At 34.9% G+C, this 20,632-nt stretch overlaps 1 protein-coding gene and 1 long non-coding RNA gene across 6 annotated transcripts in view; both read right to left on the minus strand.

Annotated features, from left to right (window-relative positions):
- Positions 1-3,041: 3,041 nt before the first annotated feature.
- LOC122631122 (muscarinic acetylcholine receptor DM1) lies at positions 3,042-13,529 on the minus strand. 5 transcript variants are annotated; one of them, XM_043816414.1, is made up of 6 exons: positions 12,939-13,529; positions 11,236-11,757; positions 8,890-9,169; positions 8,167-8,293; positions 6,264-6,578; positions 3,042-4,907 (listed from the first exon to the last, which is right to left on the minus strand). In XM_043816414.1, the coding sequence occupies exons 2-6, from the start codon at positions 11,702-11,704 to the stop codon at positions 4,326-4,328; spliced, it is 1,773 nt and encodes a 590-aa protein (XP_043672349.1). In that variant the 5' UTR covers positions 11,705-11,757; positions 12,939-13,529; the 3' UTR covers positions 3,042-4,325. The 5 variants fall into 5 exon arrangements, with proteins under 5 accessions (XP_043672349.1, XP_043672347.1, XP_043672348.1 ...); XM_043816412.1 differs by having other exon boundaries at positions 6,264-6,581; XM_043816413.1 differs by having other exon boundaries at positions 8,887-9,169.
- Positions 13,530-18,136: 4,607 nt separating this feature from the next.
- LOC122631125 overlaps positions 18,137-20,632 on the minus strand; it is a 15,151-nt gene continuing 12,655 nt past the window's right edge. Inside the window, exon 3 of the long non-coding RNA XR_006327626.1 lies at positions 18,137-18,397. This is a non-coding gene — a long non-coding RNA (uncharacterized LOC122631125). The remainder of the gene's footprint in view (positions 18,398-20,632) is intronic.

Consider the following 20,632-nt stretch of genomic DNA (forward strand, 5'->3'; position numbering starts at 1 on the left):
AAGTGGAAAACTTCGCTGTGAAATTTTTCTTTTTTACAGTTTCGTTAGACTGTCGAAGGACAATCGGTCGGTTACACTCGCGATTAGATGACCCACACTCTATTAACATACTTTGCTTCTTCTAATCAGAGTAGGGCATAATTGATAACTGTTTTGATTGCTTTAGTAATCGGTCAGGTAAAACGATTATGATTACAATAATGTCCGTTTAAATAATCATCTTTACAAAGTCCATCAATGATATCATATACCTCGACGTAATCGATAATTAGTAATCGTAAAATAAAAGATTATTAAAATTGATAGAAAAGAATGATAAACAATAATTATGATCGTAAATCATTAATTTGATTACTCGGTAATCATAATCATTTATAAGTCATTTGATTACTTGTTTAATGTTAATTAGTAATTGTTAAGTTGAATATGTTTTGCCCAATTTCTGTTTGTTTGTTTTTTTCTTTTTCTTCTTCTTCTTATCATTATTATCATTATTATTATTATTATTTTGTGCACGTATGCGTGTGTATCGCGCGAATGTGTGGACGTGGTCGCTTCCACTCTTCTTTATTTCTTCTCTATAATATGCTTCTCTATGCACACGCGATTTTATCGCAAAATGGTCCTTTCGTATCGATCACTTCAATTAACTTTCTCCCATAATGTTTCTCTGTTTTTAAAGGAGTATTTACGAAGGTTTAAAAGATCGATTTAAAAGATCGGATTGTAAACCGATAATTTCTCCATTTTACTTTCGTGATAATATATCATGACAAGTGTCTCCCTAAAAGGAAATTACAAAATGATTTACGCAAATGATTTTCTATGTATTCGCCAGTAATTCGTTTCCTTTTCTCATTACTTTTGTTTTTTTTTTCCGTCCATAAAAGAGTTTTAAAATTGTATCACAAAAAAGAAATATCTTTTTTGTTTGAAATACTTGGCAATTATTAAACAACGAGTTCTTAAAAGGGCAAGTATTATGCGTCATAAGATAATATTTTGTAAAAATTCGTAACTCATTATTCGTTTTTAATAAAGTCTTCTTTCGTTTTATTTTGTTCTTCTTTTTTTTCTTTTTTCTTTTTTTTTTTTTTATTCATTTTTTCAAAAGAATGTCTATCAAACCGATCTTTTGTCGATCATTCGTAGATCATTCTTCTAACATTAAAAAATTGTACGAGAATCTTCTCTTTCCAGCTACAACTATTTGTGCAAAAAGGACCGACGTTGAATATATATATATATATATATATATATATATATATATATACATATATATAGTTCGTTAATGGCGCGTTTTGTTTATTAAAAAAACTATAGACTAATAGATATCTTCAACGAGAACTCTATGATTCCATTAATCGTTTCATGAGTAGTGATCGAATCGATAACGATATTTGTATATTGATAATGATTCAATCAATTCAGACAATTCAGACAATTATATATTGATAATGATTCAATCAATTCAATGATACCAGAGTAATATCAGAGTACTCAATGGAAAGTATCAATAAATAACTATTACAATTTTAATTGATCGGTATCAATTTTCGATACTGATATTTCTTGAATCGATATCAAATCAAAAAATGTTTACATCGAATCGCAATACCTCTTTGATACCTCTGATGATTTATCGATAGAGAAACGAACGAACAACGATTGAAAAACTAACGACAAGAGAGAAAAGACAAATTGATTCAAGTTTAAAATTTTCATAGAAGTATCAAATGGGTGTCGATATTTTTGATATTTATAACTTAGATACTATTTGATACTGGTATCGATTTGGTATCGATTTGATTACTATACATGAGCACATTAATTCTGAACCATCGATACGACCTAAAGACGAAACTTTTAATTTCACATAGACGTTTGATTTAGGAAGAGAACTCGTTTTTCCTTTTATATATATATATATATATATATATATATATATATATATAAAGAAAATGTTTTTATTTGTCCTTCGAGAATATTGAAAATCGGTACGAAAGGTACATCTCGCGCTCCTATAATAAACGTACAGCCGTACATACACATATACATATGTATGTACTTAGGTATGTATATATATGTATATATGTATGTATGTATGTATGCATTACGTCCGATTTTAATTCGTTTACGAGCTCATAAATTGTTATTTATAATCGTCTGCGTGTGTGTCACTTTTGTTTAGTACAATGCTTTTTAGCTATATTGCCGCCCTCCACGAAACTTCACAATATTTTTTTCTTTCGGTAAATACCTATACATTATTATTATTATTATTATTATTATTATTATTATTATTATTATTATTATTATTATTATTATTTATTATTATTATTATTATTTTATTTTTACTTTTTTTTTATTTTTACTTTTATTTCATATCCTTTTTTTTTATTCGGTTTCATCTCCTTTATTGTTTGAAATTTTTCTATAACACGATTATCGATCTTGCTATTTTCGTTTCTTTTCTTCTTCTTCTTCTTCTTCTTCTTCTTCGTCGATTTTTCGTTTCTTTTTTTTTGTGTTTTTTTTTAGTTCTTTTTTTCATTTTTTGGTTTTTTCATTCTTTTTTTTTTTTCATTGATATCTCTTAAAGCTTTGTTTGGCACGTATAATTAGAATGTCATTCAGTACGGAAGAATTCGATTTAGCGCGTACTTTTCTCGCTATCTAAACTACTTAAAACGTTCGTCTTTTGCGCACTCTCTCGTCTGTATCGTCTCCTTCCATCACGTTATTACATTTAAAACACTCATTTACAATGATTTTTTTTCTTCTTTTTTTTCTTTTTTTTTTTTTTTTTTTTTCTTTTGGTTTCTGTGTACGTTCTGTTCTCTGTGTGTGTATGCGCGCGCGTGTGTATGTATAAATGTACGTATGCATGTATGTATGTATGTATGTATGAACGTGTACGTCGTATGTTTTATACTTCAATTACTACTTGTTTAAAATGTACATCGATGAATTTCGTGTTAATTTTCGATTTTTTTTTACGTTTGTCGCTTTTTTCTATATATATTTTTTTGTTTCTTTGTTTTCTTTTTCTCCTTTTCTTTCGCTCTCACCCCTCCCTCCCGATCAAAGGAGAAGAACTTCATCTACTTCGCTTTATCGATCGGACTACGGTATATCGTTTTCATATATTATATTTATGTATATAATATTTTTCGAGACTTAAATACTTTTTTGTGCGATTTAGCGTTTTACCCGCTCTTCCATGCCGGCCTCCAAGATTATATAATCTTTAGAATCTCGAGAAACAAAACGCTTACGAGGACCATTTTTTTTTTTTTTACTGTCTATTTTCTTTTTTTTTCTCGATTTGTGGAGAAACCGGCCATGATTCGCGGGACAAATTTCGGACTGATTTCATTAAATCAGTACCAGTATATGTATATGTATGTATATGTATATATGCATGTTACTTATGTATAAGTGTATTGAGTGTCACGTGCGGTGTGTCCGAACGTTTTTGCATTTATCTGTACGTAGATTAATTCGTGTTAGTGTTACACGTGTTCTCTTTGTGTGTGAGTATGTGTGTGCGTCTGTGTTTACGTTTAATAATCCGAATACCTTGCTTTTCGCATCGGCACAAGGAGGTACTAATAAAACGTTATGTTCATGGCAGTATCCACGATTAGCGTTACTTTCAAAACTCGGAAATCGTGCTGCGTATAGTTTCGTTAGCTTAATTAATCCTCCTTCATTATTATGAATTTTTCTTTCGGAGTCCATTAGAATTAATAAGTAAAATAACGACGACGAGAAAGGAAAGAAACAAGTTTTCTTTACATTTTTATATCGCGAGCGTTCCTCGATCGTTCTTCGTTTAAAATAGAAGAGAAAAGTGTTCCGAGTATCTTCCCGTATTACACGATTTCTTCTTTTTTCTTTTTTTTTTTTCTTTTCCGTTCTCCTTGTTCACTTTGCAAGTTTATAATTGGTAAATATCTGTTAAGACTCCGAAAGTCGAGCAGCTCGATTTCCTCGTTCGATTCGTGCGCTCGGAGAGAAACAACACGTTTAGAAAAAAGAAGATTTTTTTCGCGGACTAGGTAGGAAGGAAGAGGTTATAGGGATCGAAGGGATTGCGAAGGGTAAAAGTAATAAGAGAACGGTACGGTGCTTCGATGTAAACTCTTTTCCTTTTGTCGGCGAAAGGAAAAGCGTCGGGGTGGACATTAAGGACAGTGGTTTTTTGGAGAGAAGAACGTGGATGTTACATAGGAATAGATTTCGCTTTTCTTTTTCTCTTTCTTCTCTCTTTTTTTTTTTTCGTTCAGTTCTGTTTTTCGAAGCACTCGTATTTACTGACATCATCCTCTATCGACCGCGGTTCTGTTTCTACTGTGCCACTTGCACTCGAGGATTCTCATATAGGTCCTCCTGAAGGCCGCGTTGCACAAAGCGTAACACATTGGATTCACAGTACTGTTGATGTAGCAAAGGTAATAGACAAAGTCCCACAATTGTTGGGGTATGTACCAGGAGCAGGCGGTGATCGATTTAAGGAGAACGAGAATGTTATACGGTGTCCACGTTATGATGAACGCCAATAGAATCGCAGAGAGTGTCTTAGCTGCTTTACTGTCGGCCTTCTTCTCCTGTATCTTCTTCTTCTTCTTTTGATTCGGTTTATCCTTGTTAAGTATACCCTTGCCAGCAGGTAAAGTCTTCGGTATATTCTTTGCGCTCAATGGTATCCTTATGTCCGGCATTTGCGAGGGACGCCTGATCATCGATGACGGACTTGTCAAAGTCTCCTCGTCTTCTATCGTACCGTGTAACTGAAAGGTCACCGCATCCTCGTGGTACATCTTTATACTTGGCCGTACTTCGCTATACTTGCTGCCACCGTTGGTCTCCCTCGTTGGAAGATTTATCACGATCGTGTAGACCTGCGAAATGATAAAAATGACACGACGGTTAGCGATCATTAATATGAAGTATATTTTTATATCATTTTATATCTAACGTCCTATCGATCTTTAACAGAAATGATTATTATTATTACTTTTTGTTTGTTTTTTTTCTTGCAATATCAAGAAAATTCGCGACGGAAAATCTATATTAGAAAATATTACTTTGCTGTTGCTTTATGCTATTCGATAATCACGTCGACTTATTACGAATTTATTTATTAAGGTTGTTAAAATTCATGATTAAACAAATGAAATATTAGTATAATCGTTAGAAGTAGTAGCAATGAGATAACAGGACGGTTTATCTTAGAGTTTATTTTCCGGTAATGTCTCGTTTTAAAGATGGAAGAAGAGACTCGGAGGAAAGTCGGGAAGAAAAATTTATTAGAACGGTAAGGACGCTGATCGATCGTTATTAGCTTAAACATTTTTATCGGAAACTCAAGAGAGTACCTTGGTCGCGTCGATCGCAAATATCCAATATTACGAGGAAGGCAACGATGTAGCGAGCACTTGTTTTAGCACTTAAATTAAGCTACGAACGAGAAGTTAATAATCCGACGGATCGATAGTCGTCTAAGTAAACAGATTCGTCGGTCAACATATTCGTCAACGGACGAATCGCCGTTTAATAGACCGTTAATAGTCTAATAAATTTATACGTCGATTAGATTCACAGTCGGACGGATTAACAGATCGATGTTTGAGTGAACGTACGAGAAAAAGGAATATATATATATTGGTACGGAGCCAATAAATTCCATTTGTTTTTTTTTTTCTTTTTCCAGTGTTCGACGTAACTTAAGTACTTAGTTATTTACTCGAGTACGTGTCTGCGAAAAAAAAGCTAACGAAAGAAAAAAGAAAAATGTCGTAAATAATAAACGAGCATCTTACGGTACGATCCTTCGAATAATTCAAATAGAATAAATTCTTTTGCTATATATCGGACTAGCATTTTGTTTGACTCGTGTATTTATTTACGTGTCTATCCTGCAAAACATATAAAAATCACGACGAGCTTAAAATTATTTTACGATCATTGTTTTTATCGAGGAATCTTAAGCCGATCTAAAAAATTATGACTCGACATTGAACAATCTCTTTAATCGTAAAATAGTCTGACTTAAAGTTTGACGGAAACTTATTAACAGATCCTAAACAGTTGTGTGGAAATGAAATGAAATAAAATGAGATCAAAAGAAAAACAGATTCTTATCAGACCGATTTTGATTCTTATCGATTCTAATTTTTGGAAGAAAAGGCAAAGAAAAGAAAAATAAAAAAAAAAAAGAAATAGAATGAATCGAGATTGATATTTGAACGACATACGGAGTCGCTAGAGATGCTTTTTGTGGAGAGTTCGCCGGATCGAGCAGACTTTCTCGACTCTAGATGTTCTCCGGTGCCAACAGTCTTTTCGATAGTCAATGCCGTCGAATGCATGGCACTGAGGGAATCACATCTCGAGACCGTGCTTGTTAATGGTGTTTCCGCGGACAATGGCGTAAGTGTGTCCTCGTAACCATGAGCTGTACGACTGCTTTCCGGTCCACAAACATCCTCGTCTTCTTCTTCGTCTTCGCGACCACTGTGCCACCACGCGATGCACCATAGTTTTAGCCACGTCCATGAAAATGGTCTATGCTTCTGGACAAACGGATGTTTAATTATAAATCATTAATTATTATTTAAATCGTTGATCCATTGTATCGATTAATTATCATAATTTATTTATGATAATCTAATGATCCATGTATATATATATATATATATATATATATATATATATGTATATATATATTCTAGACGTTCGATTGAAAAAGAGTATTAGAATAATAGTAGATAAAGTTTTAATGAAACTGAATGCCCTTCTCCCCTATTATCTTCCTGTATCCTCCAAAAAAAGAAGATAAGGATTTAATGGCAATGGAACAAACATGTACGTTACAAAAAAAGAGTAAAACGAAGAAAACTTGCGAGATGCGAGAAAAAAGTCTATCTATAATGGGTATCTCGTTTAATTTCGAGAAATATGGTACATTGATAATAATATTAAAAATTAATTAATAATTTATCAATATCGTTTTAAATGATATCCCGAAAACAGTTATACTACTGCACGAGCTAATTTTGGCAAATTCTCGTATGACTCTAGGGTGATAGAAAAAAAAAATCGGTCGTCCTAGAGGCAAGATCAAAAATAGATTATTTTTATCGGATAAATCCGAAGGGGATTGACTACAATGCGCCATAATAGTCGAGATGACGTTAATTCCGAGATCGTTGTAACAGAGTTCCCGGCGTGGTCCTTAATAGGATTTGAACCGTGATAGACATGGAGTTCACACAATCGGGTCACTCTCTCCGGGCACGAAGCTCCGAGCTATCTCACGAGAATGTCCTGGTTGCGTTCGTCAATACTAAAGAATTGCAACGGTATTAAAATGAATTTTCTTGAATTTTCTCCTCATTCAATCGGAAAACATACCGACATAATTCGGTCTTCACTCACCTATATAATTCATACATACACATATATATATATATACATATATATAATACATATATATATGTAGATATATATATACTTATATATATGTGTATATATATATATATATATATATATATATGTAGTAGGTACGTGCTCCTCTAATTTAGAAGTCTTTTTTCTGGGTGGGGCCGGTCATTATAGTGTGCGCCTGTGCAACTCTCCTAGTTGCACACAGGACACACCATGCGCGGTACTTTACTATGACTATGCATTCGACAATTTACGATATGACTAAATTACTATTATACCTTTCGCTATTTAATCACCATGACTTTATTACGACTCATTAATAACGAAATGTTTGTTAAGGAAGGAAAGAAAAAGGAAAAAAAAAGCAGAGGCAGAAAGAAAAGAAAGAAAATAAAAAACGTTAACTAAAGCTATCGACTTAATTTACTTGTAATAAATTAGGATACTTTGGATCCTAAAAAGATGAATATTTTTTTTTTAGTTCATTATATTGAATACCGAAATATGTTAACCCTTTATTTTAATTATTGGATATTTATTTTATTGTTAGAATTATAACATCGTTTTCTTTTTATAATTTTGTCCTAATGGAGAATAGAAGTTCATCAAGATGGAGAGAGAGAGAGAGAGAGAGAGAGAGAGAGAGAGAGAGAGAGAGAGAGAGAGAGAGAGAGAGAGAGAGAGAGAGAGATTGAGAAAGTATATGCTTACACCAGCGTATTCAGGATAATGTCTCTCGATGTAAGAAGCAGCGAGATGTTGAGCATGTACGTCATCAGCACCTGTACTAGACTCACTTCGAGGTCTCTTGCAATCGTCCATATCTAAGGCCTCGTCACTACGCAGATATTTTTAAAACTTATATAGTTCGATTTAATATATCCAGGATCGACATTTGCAATACGTTGCACAGTAATACGGATATTATTACATCGGTAATTTTCAAAGATAATACGTACATAGACAATTAAATAATACATATGAATATATCATAATTATGAAAATCCGAACGTAATCGTATCTCCGAACGAAATATCGCAAATTTCCTCGTTACGTTTAATTCAATAGATCGAAAAGATAGATGTAAATACGTTTCAAGATATTTTCTTTTCTTCTCTTTTCTTTTTAAGAAAATCACAAAAATCATGACAATTCGTAGTCGGATTCGCATTTCATACGAAGAGAAAGTAAACGAGAGGAAATCGAGCGGAGATAGACAAAAGTCGTAAGAAGGTAAAAGAAAAGAAAAGAAAAGATAAGAAAAAAGGAACAAAAATTTGCTATTCGTTCTTACGCAATGCAGAATCATCCATAGTGATAATCTTTGAAATCGTTTTTAAACTGCGAGGAGACGCGTTGAAAAGTGAGTTTGTTTAAAAGCAAACACAATACATGCTTATAGTTCTTTCGTACACGGAGAAGTGTCACAACAACCTGGAGTTACTGCGTTTGCTTGCATCCTGTTTCCCGGCTTGGAGATTTGGCAAGTCCCTCTGTCGTTTTTTCGTTTCTTTCCATATTCGCCAGTAAAGTATAATCATCACGGTGACTGGCACATAGAATGCGGCTATCGCGGTGCCGACTGTGATGTAATGATTCGTTTCGATGAACTGAATGTAGCAGGCATTGATTGGCACAGTTCTTTGGCCCTCGATGTAAGGCCAAGCGTAAATCCAAGGCGGCCAAAGAAGTAACGAGATACCCCACGCGCATCCTAAACATGCAGAGAGAAAGAGAAAGAGAGAAGGAGAGAGAGAGAGAGAGAGAGAGAATTCAATTCGAAAGACATTTCTTACTTTATAACTATGATAGATAAGAACTTTTCCTTCTTCTCGTTCTACGAATTTGATGAATGAATTTTCTTAGACCATTTTCTTTTTTTCTTTCCTCAAACATCTCGCGATTTGATTTTCTTTCCTTTTCTTCTTCTTCTTTTTCTTCTTCTTCTTCTTCTTCTTCCTTTTTTTTAGCGTACTTGAACGAATCTCAATTATCTCGATTTATATGTACGTATGTCTCTCGGAGATATAATATTTGTTAACTGGTTTTTTCTTGTGATTTAATTATAACGAACGATTAAAAAAAAAAAGAGGTAGAAGAAGAAGAAGAAGAAGAAGAAGAAGGGAAAAAAGAAAGAGAAGGAAAGAAAAAAAAAAAGAAATTAAAAGCGAGAAGGAAAATTTCTCTTCCAACCCGGATAAAATCTTTTCTAAATCACGAAAGATCTCCGTTCCCGGACGGGACCGTATAAAGGTATATATAAAATATCATATAAAACGTGTTTCCGCGTTAACGCGAAATGTCGACGTTCGTTTACCGGAGAAACTGTTTTTTAACGTAACAGTTTCATTCCGCTGTTCGTTTCCACCGTTTCAAAATGGGGGTAACTACGGCGAGAGAGAGAGAGAGAGAGAGGTTCTTGCTAATACGAAAAAATTAGCGTTCTCGACGTTTCTGTTTTTTCTTTTTTCTTTTCTTTTCTTTTTTTATCTTTCTTTCTTTCTTTATTTTTTTTTTTTTACTAACTTCTTCATAATATCAATGATATGAATGTGAAGAAGCGTGTCAACTAAATATTCCGTTCAGGAACGAATAAGAAAAAAAAAAAGAAGGGAAAAGATACAGTGAGAGGAAAAGAGGGAGGGAGAGAGAGAGAGAAATCGTGTAATTAGTTCTACTGAAGCGACTTCGCTCCATGAGAGGAAACGAAAGACGTTGAAATTTTCGAGAATCACTGAAACGGAATTTCATGGCGGCCTCTTCTCAACAGGTTTGCAGGAAGAGGATTACTGATTAAACGGACGGGTTGTTCGGATCGGATTAACCTCTTACCGGGACAAATTCATTTTGAAATCTTAATTAATCGAAAACGAGGAAAACTATCGAAGCTGGATCGAAGATATGTATATATATATATATTTTTTTTTTATTTGAATAATTTTACTAACCAAACCGAGGGAAATCGGTATCGACGATACGAATTGTATCGGTAAACTTTATCTTTCGTTTATGGATCATTAATTCGGCGTGTGGTTGATAAAAACGAATCGAAAGAATATTGAACGTCGTGAGGATTAAAAAAAGGATCGTTTATACGCAATCGACGTTGAATCCGATTAAGTTCGTTAACTTTTTCTAGTATAATACCCCGTATATGTAAGTGACGTGTAAAAAGATGTTATAAAAAAAATCGCACGTCGTCGTTCAATCGTTCAGCGAAATCAATCTCGTCATTTTTTCGATTTTGAATATATAAAAAACTTTTGTGAGGATCTCTTTTTCTTTCTTCTTTTTTTTTCTTCTCTCTTCTTCTTTCTTCCTTTTTTGCTTTCAAAAATAATAAGCATACCATACTTTGGTAGAACGTTTCCGAAACTTTTCCTACGACGGAATTATTTCGTAAATCTTGAAATTTTAACGTTACAGCTTGGTTATTTTACAGGGTAGGTAGGTATTAATAAATTAAGTATGTAAATACATGAGTTAAGAAAACAAGAGAACAAAGAGAAAGAGAGAGAGAGAGAGAGAGAACGTTTCTTCTCAAAATTTAATTATTTAATAAGAAAACAAAATGAGAATATTAAAACGATATACTATTATAATTTTTCACGTTAGCCCCAACGTAAGACAGTTCGTCAAAAGTTCTTCATTCTAATCGAAAGAAATGGACTGATCGTTAATGAAATTTCTTCGTTTCAACTTATTTCAATCGATAATATTTACTTATCTCTTAATTATCACGAATTTGATAGGAAAGAAGAAATCGTTAGGAAAACTCACCTATCATAATGGCAGCCTTTAAAGTCGTCCTTCTCGCCCTGTATGTAAGCGGCCTCGTTACCGAGAAATATCTATCGAAACTGATGATTAGAAGATTTAGAACCGACGCGTTGCTCGCGAGATAATCGAGGGCGAGCCACGTGTCGCAAACGTATGGGCCCAATGGCCAATAACCTAACACGGTGTAAACCGTGAAAAGTGGCATAGAGATCAGACCTATCGCGAAATCGGCTACCGCGAGACTGAACAGAAAGTAATTCGAGATAGTTTGTAATTGCTTGTCGATCTTAAATGATATCATAACCATAATGTTGCCGATCACCGTGACGAGACTCAAGATGATCGCGACAATCACTATCCCAACTCTTTCCAATATCCCATACTGATATGGCTCTCCGCCGCAGTCGAGACCGTTGCTAACGTTGTAGGTGTCGTTGCTGGGTATCTCCGTCGCCAAAGTTATATTCATGTCTGTTGGACTCTCCCGCACGAGTTCGGTGTCACCCGTGGACGCGCATCAACCTTCGAACAAAATCGATTTTCTTTCTAAGGGAATTTGTATTTTATTTTTTTTTTCTTCTTTTCTTCTTTTTCCTCTCTCTCTTTTTTTTTTTTTCTTTTTTTTTCTCCCCTTAAAAAAGTCCTTTTTTGTCGTCAAATCACAGAGATCGAAACAGTTTCAAATGTCGATATGTCGTCGGTATTAAAACGAATAATTTTTTATTTTTAATATGTCTTACGCGTTGTAATCGGTTATCTATAAGGCTCAACGAGAATAAACGAGAGAATTGAATGATACGATGGCAATTAATGAATATCTTTATAGAGAAAGATAAAGGAAGGTCTTAAAAAATGACAGCTTAGGTGGCAAGCTTAAATACGACTCCGAATCGAAATCCGATTTCCTTGAGACCAAGTACATTATTATAATTCGAAGATAGTGCTAGAAGTTGCCGTGTAATTTAATGTAAACTCTAAACTCTCTTTATAACTTTACTCCCGGCGCGGTACGAATAAACTTTAAAGTGCTTTTAAAAAGGGTAAAAAAAGAAAGAGAAAAAGAAAAGAAAAAGAAAAAAGGAAAAGGGTGCACGCGCGGAGACTTTCGTTCTAATTTACAACCTCTAATCATGACTCACTTTTATCTATCCAAGAGATCGTCATCTCGTTAAATCAGATTGATTCTCATCAAAAAAAAGAAAGAAATAGAAAAAAGAAAAATAAATAAAAAAAACATTCGAATTCGATATTCGTGTTAATTTCCACGGAAGAGAGTCACTTTGATGGTAATCACATTGGTCGTATCATTCGAATTAAGTTCTCTTTTATGAACATGGAAAAAAAAAGAAAAAAAAAAAGAAAAACAAAACAAAACAAAATAATAATTATAGAGTACACCTACCAATCTAAATATTTTATTTGACAAAAAAGTAATAATCTATTTGGATTAGCTCGTTGAATCTTATCGAATACCTTTAATATCCGAAATACCGAATCGAGTTTACTACGAGGGTTAAACATATGGTTGTTAAAAGATCGTGAACGTAAATGATGTAAAAAAATAAATATTCGGGAATTTCTCGAGCACGATAGGAAAAGAAAAGATAAGATTCGAGATGAAATATTTGAGGATACGAGAAAGAAGAAAAAGAAGAAAAAGGTCAAAGGAAGTGAATATCGCGTGGCAAACGAGCCAAACCTACCCTCGATTTTCGACTCTCGATACTCTCGACGCTCCGTTGGCCAAGTAGCAACCACCGGTAGCAATTCGAGCAACCTCTTATCTTCTCTTCCACCTTTTCTTCTTCTTCTCCTTCTCCTTTTTTTCCCTCTTTTTCTTTCTCCCTGTCTTCTTCCACCTTTCTCTAGTAGTTCCTCGATTCTTCCTCTTCTTCTTCCTCCTCCTCTTCTTCTTCCACTTCCACTTCCACTTCCACTTCCTCTTCCACTTTCTCTTCCTCTTCCTCTTTCGATGAGGCTAGCTTTACTTTCCTCGAGATCCAGCTCGAGTCGTTCCCAAAGAGAAGGTGGCACGTTTTCACCCTCCAGCCTGGCGGAGCCTGGTTTTTCCACTCTTTTCCTCCTTTCCACCTTTCCAGCCACCCTTCTCTAGCCCAGAGGGCCCCCACAGACCCCTTATCATGCACGCATAAGCGCGAACGTTCTCGAGAATCCGTCTGCACAAATACATCAAACTATTTTCTACTTGCGTCAATCACCGCACACCGCACTTCTTCTTCTACTTCGCTCGATACTCTTGATTCTTCGTATTCTTTATTTTTATTTTTGTTTTTTATTATTTTATATTCACCTATCCTCTCTCTCTTCTTTCTCCCTCTTAAACTTTTTTAATTTTATTTCTCCTCCTCCTCCACCTCCTCCTCTTTTTTCTTGTATATTTTTTTATCTGCCACCTTTACGAGTTTTTCTTTTCGTTTTTTTTCCATCTATCTGTATCTTTCTGTCTGTTTGTTTGTCCCTCTCTCTCTTTCTCTCTCTACCCGTTTTTCTCTTTCTCTTTCCCTTTCCCTCCCTCCCTCCCTCTCTCTCTCTCTCTTTCTCTCTCTCTCTCTCTCTCGGTTCTTCTCTCTTTCCGGCTGGAAAGGCAGCAGGGGGTCAACTACATCCCACGACGTCTGGAAATCTTCGTAGTGGCATCGAATCTACGATCAAAGAAGAAGGAGGTAATCGTTTTGTAATTTTGTTCGGTTTTTTACAACTTATAAGATACACACATATATATAAGTATATGAAATTAGGGGAAGAAGAGATTACAAAAAGTGATTCTCAAACGATTTCAAGACGCGACAACTCAAAGAACGTTACAGTAAAGTCGAATATCGTCTGGCTTTAGTCACGTTGTCTACAGTAATTCGTGGTCTGTTCCACTTAGAATCGCGAGTGGCTCTCGCCATTGTGGTTTCCAACGAGAGAAACGCGCTTAAGGGATCTCGATTTAAACAGGGCGTATAACTCCGGATTGCAGAGCTCGAAAAAATGTACGATGTTTTCTATTTTTGTCTTTTATTTTTCTTTTTTCTCTTTTTTTTCCCTTCCTTTTAGATCATCTCGAAATTTCCGTGCTCCTACGAAGTACCGGAATAACGAAATTTATTTATCGCAAACCCGAAAAATATTTCGGGCATTAAATCGGGCAATTTTTATGCGAACAACAAAATGTACCATTAGGAATATATTCTTTTCTTTTCTTTTGTTTTTTTCGATAAACGAATAAATAATATGTAAGAATGTTATTCAATAGATTCATTAAATTCGAATAATTTTCGTGTTCTTGATTGATAGATTAAATTGGTATTTAGAATTGGATAAGTTTATATAATTCTATACATATCTCATTGTGTATACGTACTATACGTCTCATATCCGTGGAGTTAATTATTATAGTTTATGTAATGACACGTGGCATCATGATTTTGCTCTTTGTCATAACGAGTTTAAAGATGTCAATATCTTGCTCGTTGAGAGAGACAGAGACAGAGACAGAGATAGAGACAGAGACAGAGACAGAGACAGAGACAGAGACAGAGACAGAGACAGAGACAGAGACAGAGAGAGAGAGAGAGAGAGAGAAAGAGAGAAAGAGAGAGGGAGAGAAAGAGGTTTTAGTTTACGCGCATTGCATAATGGCGAACAGCCGACGTTGCGGGAAATTAAGTTACTCGAGTTCCACCGTTAGTTTTACACTACCAAAATCGCTTTAAAATCAGAGAAAGAGGAGTCCTCGCAGAGCTTTTAACATAGCTCTGTATATGTACGGCTATGCGTCATAGCTCTTACCTTTATTTCGGTACGATGAAATTCTTTTGAGCTCGTAGATTTAGATGGCACTCACGTACCTTTTAATATTATCTACTTTCTGAATATTCGAGTGCGATGAAAAAAAAAAAAAAAAGAAAAAAAAAAAAGAAAAATATTGAGGCTATTTTTCAAAAATTAAAACCATACGAAGAATAAGGCCACGTTTATATCATTTTGTCATTGTTAAATCAAGATACGGCTTGATTTACGATTGTTAATGAGAAACCATCGTACGAATTGGCGATCGTACGAATTTCAACGTATGCACGTACGTATATATAATTATATATAGGTATATACGTGTATGCGGCTTGAATGCTACGTGTATATGTCTACATGTATCTATAGTTACATACAAAAGTTTCATCGCACGGTACTACGTTCGGTCGATATCGTAATTAATTCATTAGGATGTTTCTGTATTGCTGACAAAGCAAATCCACGAGTCTTAAAAAAATTAAATAAATTCCAACGTGCTATTTCTCTGAGGTTGGTCGCGTTCTTTTTGACGAGCGTATTGCATCAAAATAGAGATCGAACGAAAGAATGAGAAAGAGAGAGAGAGAGAGAGAGAGAGAGAGAGAGAGAAAGAGAGAGAGAGAAAGAAAAAGAGAGAGCTATCCAATCGAAAAAAAAAAAATTCACGTATGTTGTATTTTCTGTCGAACGTAAATACAATCGATTCGAAACACGTATGTACATAGGTACTTACGTATTTACCTATTTTAGCCCGTTGTATTACATAACGAAGCAGCGAACCAAACCAGAAATTATATAGACATTTTATTACGAGAAATACGTCGACGGTATTTAATAAGTAGGATGGAACTTGGCGATGCTTAACGCGCACGATTCTTGCGATTGTTTAGGAACACAAAAATAAATAAGGTCAAAGAGTCATTTCAACGGTGTAAATGGCACTTGGCGCACCGTCTATAACCAAACTGTGGAAGGTAAAAAAGGGGTAACCACTTGCCACGAGGACTTAACCCGACGCCACCCCACGCAAACCACCCTAATCCTCCTGCTCTCTTCGTCCCCTTTCGTTTCATCACCTTCATCTTTCCTTCTCTCGGTGGAACGTCTTCGTCTCGCATGTTCACAACGAAAGACAGAGAAAGAGAGAGAGAGAGAGAGAGAGAGAGAGAGAGAGAGAGAGAGAGAGAGAGAGAGAGAAGACAGAAAGAGAGTGAGAGAGAGAGAAAAACATTTCAGATTCAAGCATACAGACATGTTTTCTATCTCACTTTCTCTTTTTGCTTTTCTCTCTCTTTCTTTCTTTTTTCTTTTTGTCTTCCTGCTTGCTTGTTTCTCTCTCTCTCTCTCTTTTATCTGTTTCTCTCTTTTTCACTATCTAGTTGTGCAAACCACGAAAAGCGCAGCCGACGCCGCGGGGTATCCACTTTATTTCCGCGGGGGAGTTTTTAGATACTCTCTCTTTCTCTCTCTCTCTCTCTCTCTTTTTTCTGTTCATTCAAAATTACTCGCATGTCCTATCTAATTTTCTCTTGAATTACGCCAACGTGAATTAGCGGCTAATTTTCGTCGACATTTTTTGTTGTTGTTTTTTTTTATTTTTTTTTTTTTATTTTCATTTTCTTCAATTACGATCCTCGATCTTCGCAACGACCTAAGATTTCTTTCCTTATTATCAAACGTGCGATTTCTAATCCACTCGAAACGTACCGTTCGAAGGAAAAAAAATAATATTGCAAATTAAAAGAAAGACCAAAGACAGAATAAAGCTTTAGTATTGCGAAAGAGAAATAAAAAGAAATCAAGAGATACAAAGAAACAAAGAGAAATGAAAAGAGAAATAAAGAGAAAAAAGAAAGTTATCATTCATAAATTGTCGACGTATACCGATGTATATATATTTATATCAAATATATCGACATTTTGTTTTAACATTTAACATTTAAATGTAACATATGTTATAAAATAACGTTGCGTATTATCTATATTTATGAATACATAAGTATACGCGTAATGACGTATGTATTCGATAAAGCAATCCGTTTAAAGAATTATATTTTCCGAATCGTAAATTTTATTTTATTTTAAATCCGATTAAAAAAATAAAAAAATAAAAAAAATAAATAAAATCGTCATATAGAAAGACGATGAAATGTTTAATGATTTTGAACCGAAAAATGAAAACTAGATATTTTCTTACATTATCATCTACATTTTCCTTTGTTCATCTATATAGTCTACAGGGACCGTTTCCTCGGTCTCTAATGGGTTCTACTATATATTAATTATTGACGTCGCAATGCACTTCCAACCACGTAACGTACAATTAAGCCCCTCAAAAAGAATCTCTCATCGGGCAGGTACTTTGTTAAGCGCTGCACATTTGCGTGCTTTTATTTATTCGTAGATACCTACACATGCGTAGTTACACAGTACATGTAACTACAGAGTGTCCCAAACGAAAAGTGTTCATTATGAAACGAACACTTTTCGTCGTTCGAATGAAAAGCGTTTAGGATTAAATCAAAATGATTGAACTTACGAAAAGGCTCTGCTCTCCTTGAAAATAAGATTAATACAGGAAAAAAAGAATAAAAAAAAAAAATAAAATAAATAAATAAATAAAAGAAAAAAATCATTAGATATTAATAATAATCCTGATCGACATTATACGTTAGCGGGACACTGTAGATACGTACGTCTGTATATTTATATTAGAAAATAAAATACACGTGGGAAAAAGAAAATATGGAAGAAATATTCACGGCATACTTCATTATAGCTTCTGAATGATAGATAAATAGATACGTATCTATCTAATATGTACTTACATATATACATATATACGTTCATTCATTAAGATCGAGTATAGTAATTTCAAACGAGTTCGCAATCTTAATAGAGTCGAATAAGATTCGATCTGATTTAAAGCAATCGAATTTTAAAAGCGATCTTGTAAAAGGACGTTTTTAAAAGGGTATAGAAAGATATGGATAGGGGGTGTATGGATGAAAGAAAAAGAAACGTAAAATCTTACATAAGTATTCGAACCTACTCGATAATCATAACTGCAGATACTTCATTGAACGTGATACTGCAGCTCGTTATTCCAATCAATCCGTGAATCCAACTCGTTTTCTTTTCGTTGTCGACTCCGTTACTGTAACCTTTGTCGTTCCTGTTCTTGTTCTTGATTTTGTTGTTGTTGTTGTAGTTGTTGTTGTAGTTGTAGTAGTAGTTGTTGTTGTAGTTGTTGATTTTGTTCTTCTTCTCGTTGACGACGTGGTAGATGCACGGAAAGGTGCATGTTGCGCCTGGAGTGCAACACGTATACCTCTCCGTTAAGCGAGCATGGCATGCTCGCTGCCTGTAATTATAGGACAACACGAGTGACATTTAAATCTTACAATGAACGCGGACGTATCATCGATACGAGCGATTCACGATGTAGCTCCTGACTTTTACTTTGCTAAGCAAACGCGTCGTAATGCCCTGATTTTCGAATAAAGAGGACAAGACAGACCAATAGTGTACTCTCTCTCTTTCTCTCTGTCTGTCTGTCTTTTTCTCTCTCTCTCTCTTTTTCTTTCTCTCTCTCACGTCCGTGCAAATGACAATTAGACGGACTTTTACTATTTTTCATATATGAAACCTTTCTTATACACGATGAAACTAAAAACTCCTTTAAAGCTATCTAAAATTAATCTGTAACGTCGGATATTTCGTTGATTTGTATCACTTAAGATGCCTCCTTTCGAGAGTTCGCCTTCGATCGATCGATCGATCGATCGTTCGACCGATCACGAATTCATGTCTAGGTGGTCGAACTTCTTCGGTCGAGCTTGCACGAGTATTTTCGCGATGGAAATTAGATTTTCTCTTAAGAGTTGGAGTGGGCTGAAGTTGGGACGGAGGAGAGGAGGAGAGGAACGAGAGGCGGTTGGATTTGGAGCAGGAGGAGAGGACGGAATAAATTTTATCATGAAATTCATGCGAAAGTAAAAGAGGAAAGGACGTGTTATCGTACTGTTATGATCGACGATAAAACGTTCAGCGTTTCTTTAAAATTTCATTAATAATTATGAGACATATTGACGAGTAAAATTTGGAATGATGAGTGAACGAACTCGATTGAAAAAGACTCGTTAAAGCGAATAAAATAAATTTGGAAATTCGAAATTTGCAGTGTATATATATATATATGTATATCGTTGATTGGAATAAATTTTATCGTTTCCGATCAAATCAACAGTTCGAGCGGTCTTTTTGGTTATTCAACCCCCACCCTATCTCTCTCTCTCTTCCCACCTTCGCCCATCCTCTTCATTCTTTTCTTCATACGTAGATATTATGTTTGCTATATTTATGATTGGTACTTCGAATGTGTCTGGTATACTTCGATAAAGTTCCGTAGAGACGATCGATATTCGGATAATCGGGACACCCTGAGTGCGTGCAACGAATCGTGATAGCATAACGATCGTTCCATATTCTGCTTATAGATTCGGGAAATTGGAAGTACGAGAAGAATGGTCCTATTTTTTTTATTTGTTTCGATTTTATAAACCATGTAGGCGGAAAAGAAAAAAAGCCAGAGAGAGAGAGAGGGGGGGGGGGGAGAGAGAGAGAAAGAGAAAACGCGATACTCGGTAAAATCGAAAAGCGAATTCGAAATCTGCAAAAATATATACACGTTGTTAGGTCAAAACAGGATTTGTATCTTATTCCTATAGCCAATAATTCAAATGATCTTGAAAAAATATTCGGTCAGAAGGGATCGATTCGAAATAGAATAGAGAATAGAATAAATTCATCGAGAGAGAGAGAGAGATAGAGAGTAAAAGAGAGGAAGAAAAAAAAACGGAAAACAGTCTTTGTGCATTTGTTCCATGGATCCTTTGGTGCATCTAGAAAGAAAAAAAAAATAGAAAAAGAAGAAGAAAGCATCAATGAACACGGTTATCACGGAATAAGAGAAAAAAAGGAAAAAGAAAAGAAAAAAAAAGAAGAAGGAAAGAAAGGAAGAAAGAAAGAAGGAAGGTAAAAAAGAAGTGGGCATGTTTGTCGGGCTTGTTACACATTTTCAATGTAATCAAAGCTCGTTTTGCTTCCTTCGCGTTCCGGAAAAGTGACCACAAATAGTCAAGGCGAGTTGAATAAGCCGCACGCGATATTTACATAACTTCATGAATGTCTCGACTCGCAAGATCGCGTTCGCTCGTTCTCTTGTTCGCTCGTGCGCTAACACAACACGCCTCTCGAACCAACATGAAAAGTTGAAAGTAGTAAAACGAATTCAGTGATTACGGTCAACCGGTCGGACGTGCTAAGAACGGTAAAGCCAGTTTTCTTTTTCTCTCTGTCTCCCTCTCTCTCTATCTCATACACACTGTCTCTGTGTCTCTTTTTGTCTATCTATCTGTCTCCCTTTCTCTCTTTCATTCTTTCAAAGTGTTTTCTCAAGCTTCATAAACTTGATAATTCGCATAACTTTTTTCACATTCGTAAAGGGATAGAGCAAGTATATGACCGCACATCCGTTCATTTTCTAACCTTTGTCTCGCACAAAACGATTTTGTCGGTTGTTAATATCATCAAAAAA

The sequence above is a fragment of the Vespula pensylvanica genome, chromosome 8 (genome assembly GCF_014466175.1).
Source record: "Vespula pensylvanica isolate Volc-1 chromosome 8, ASM1446617v1, whole genome shotgun sequence".
Classification (NCBI taxonomy): Eukaryota; Metazoa; Arthropoda; class Insecta; order Hymenoptera; family Vespidae; genus Vespula; species Vespula pensylvanica.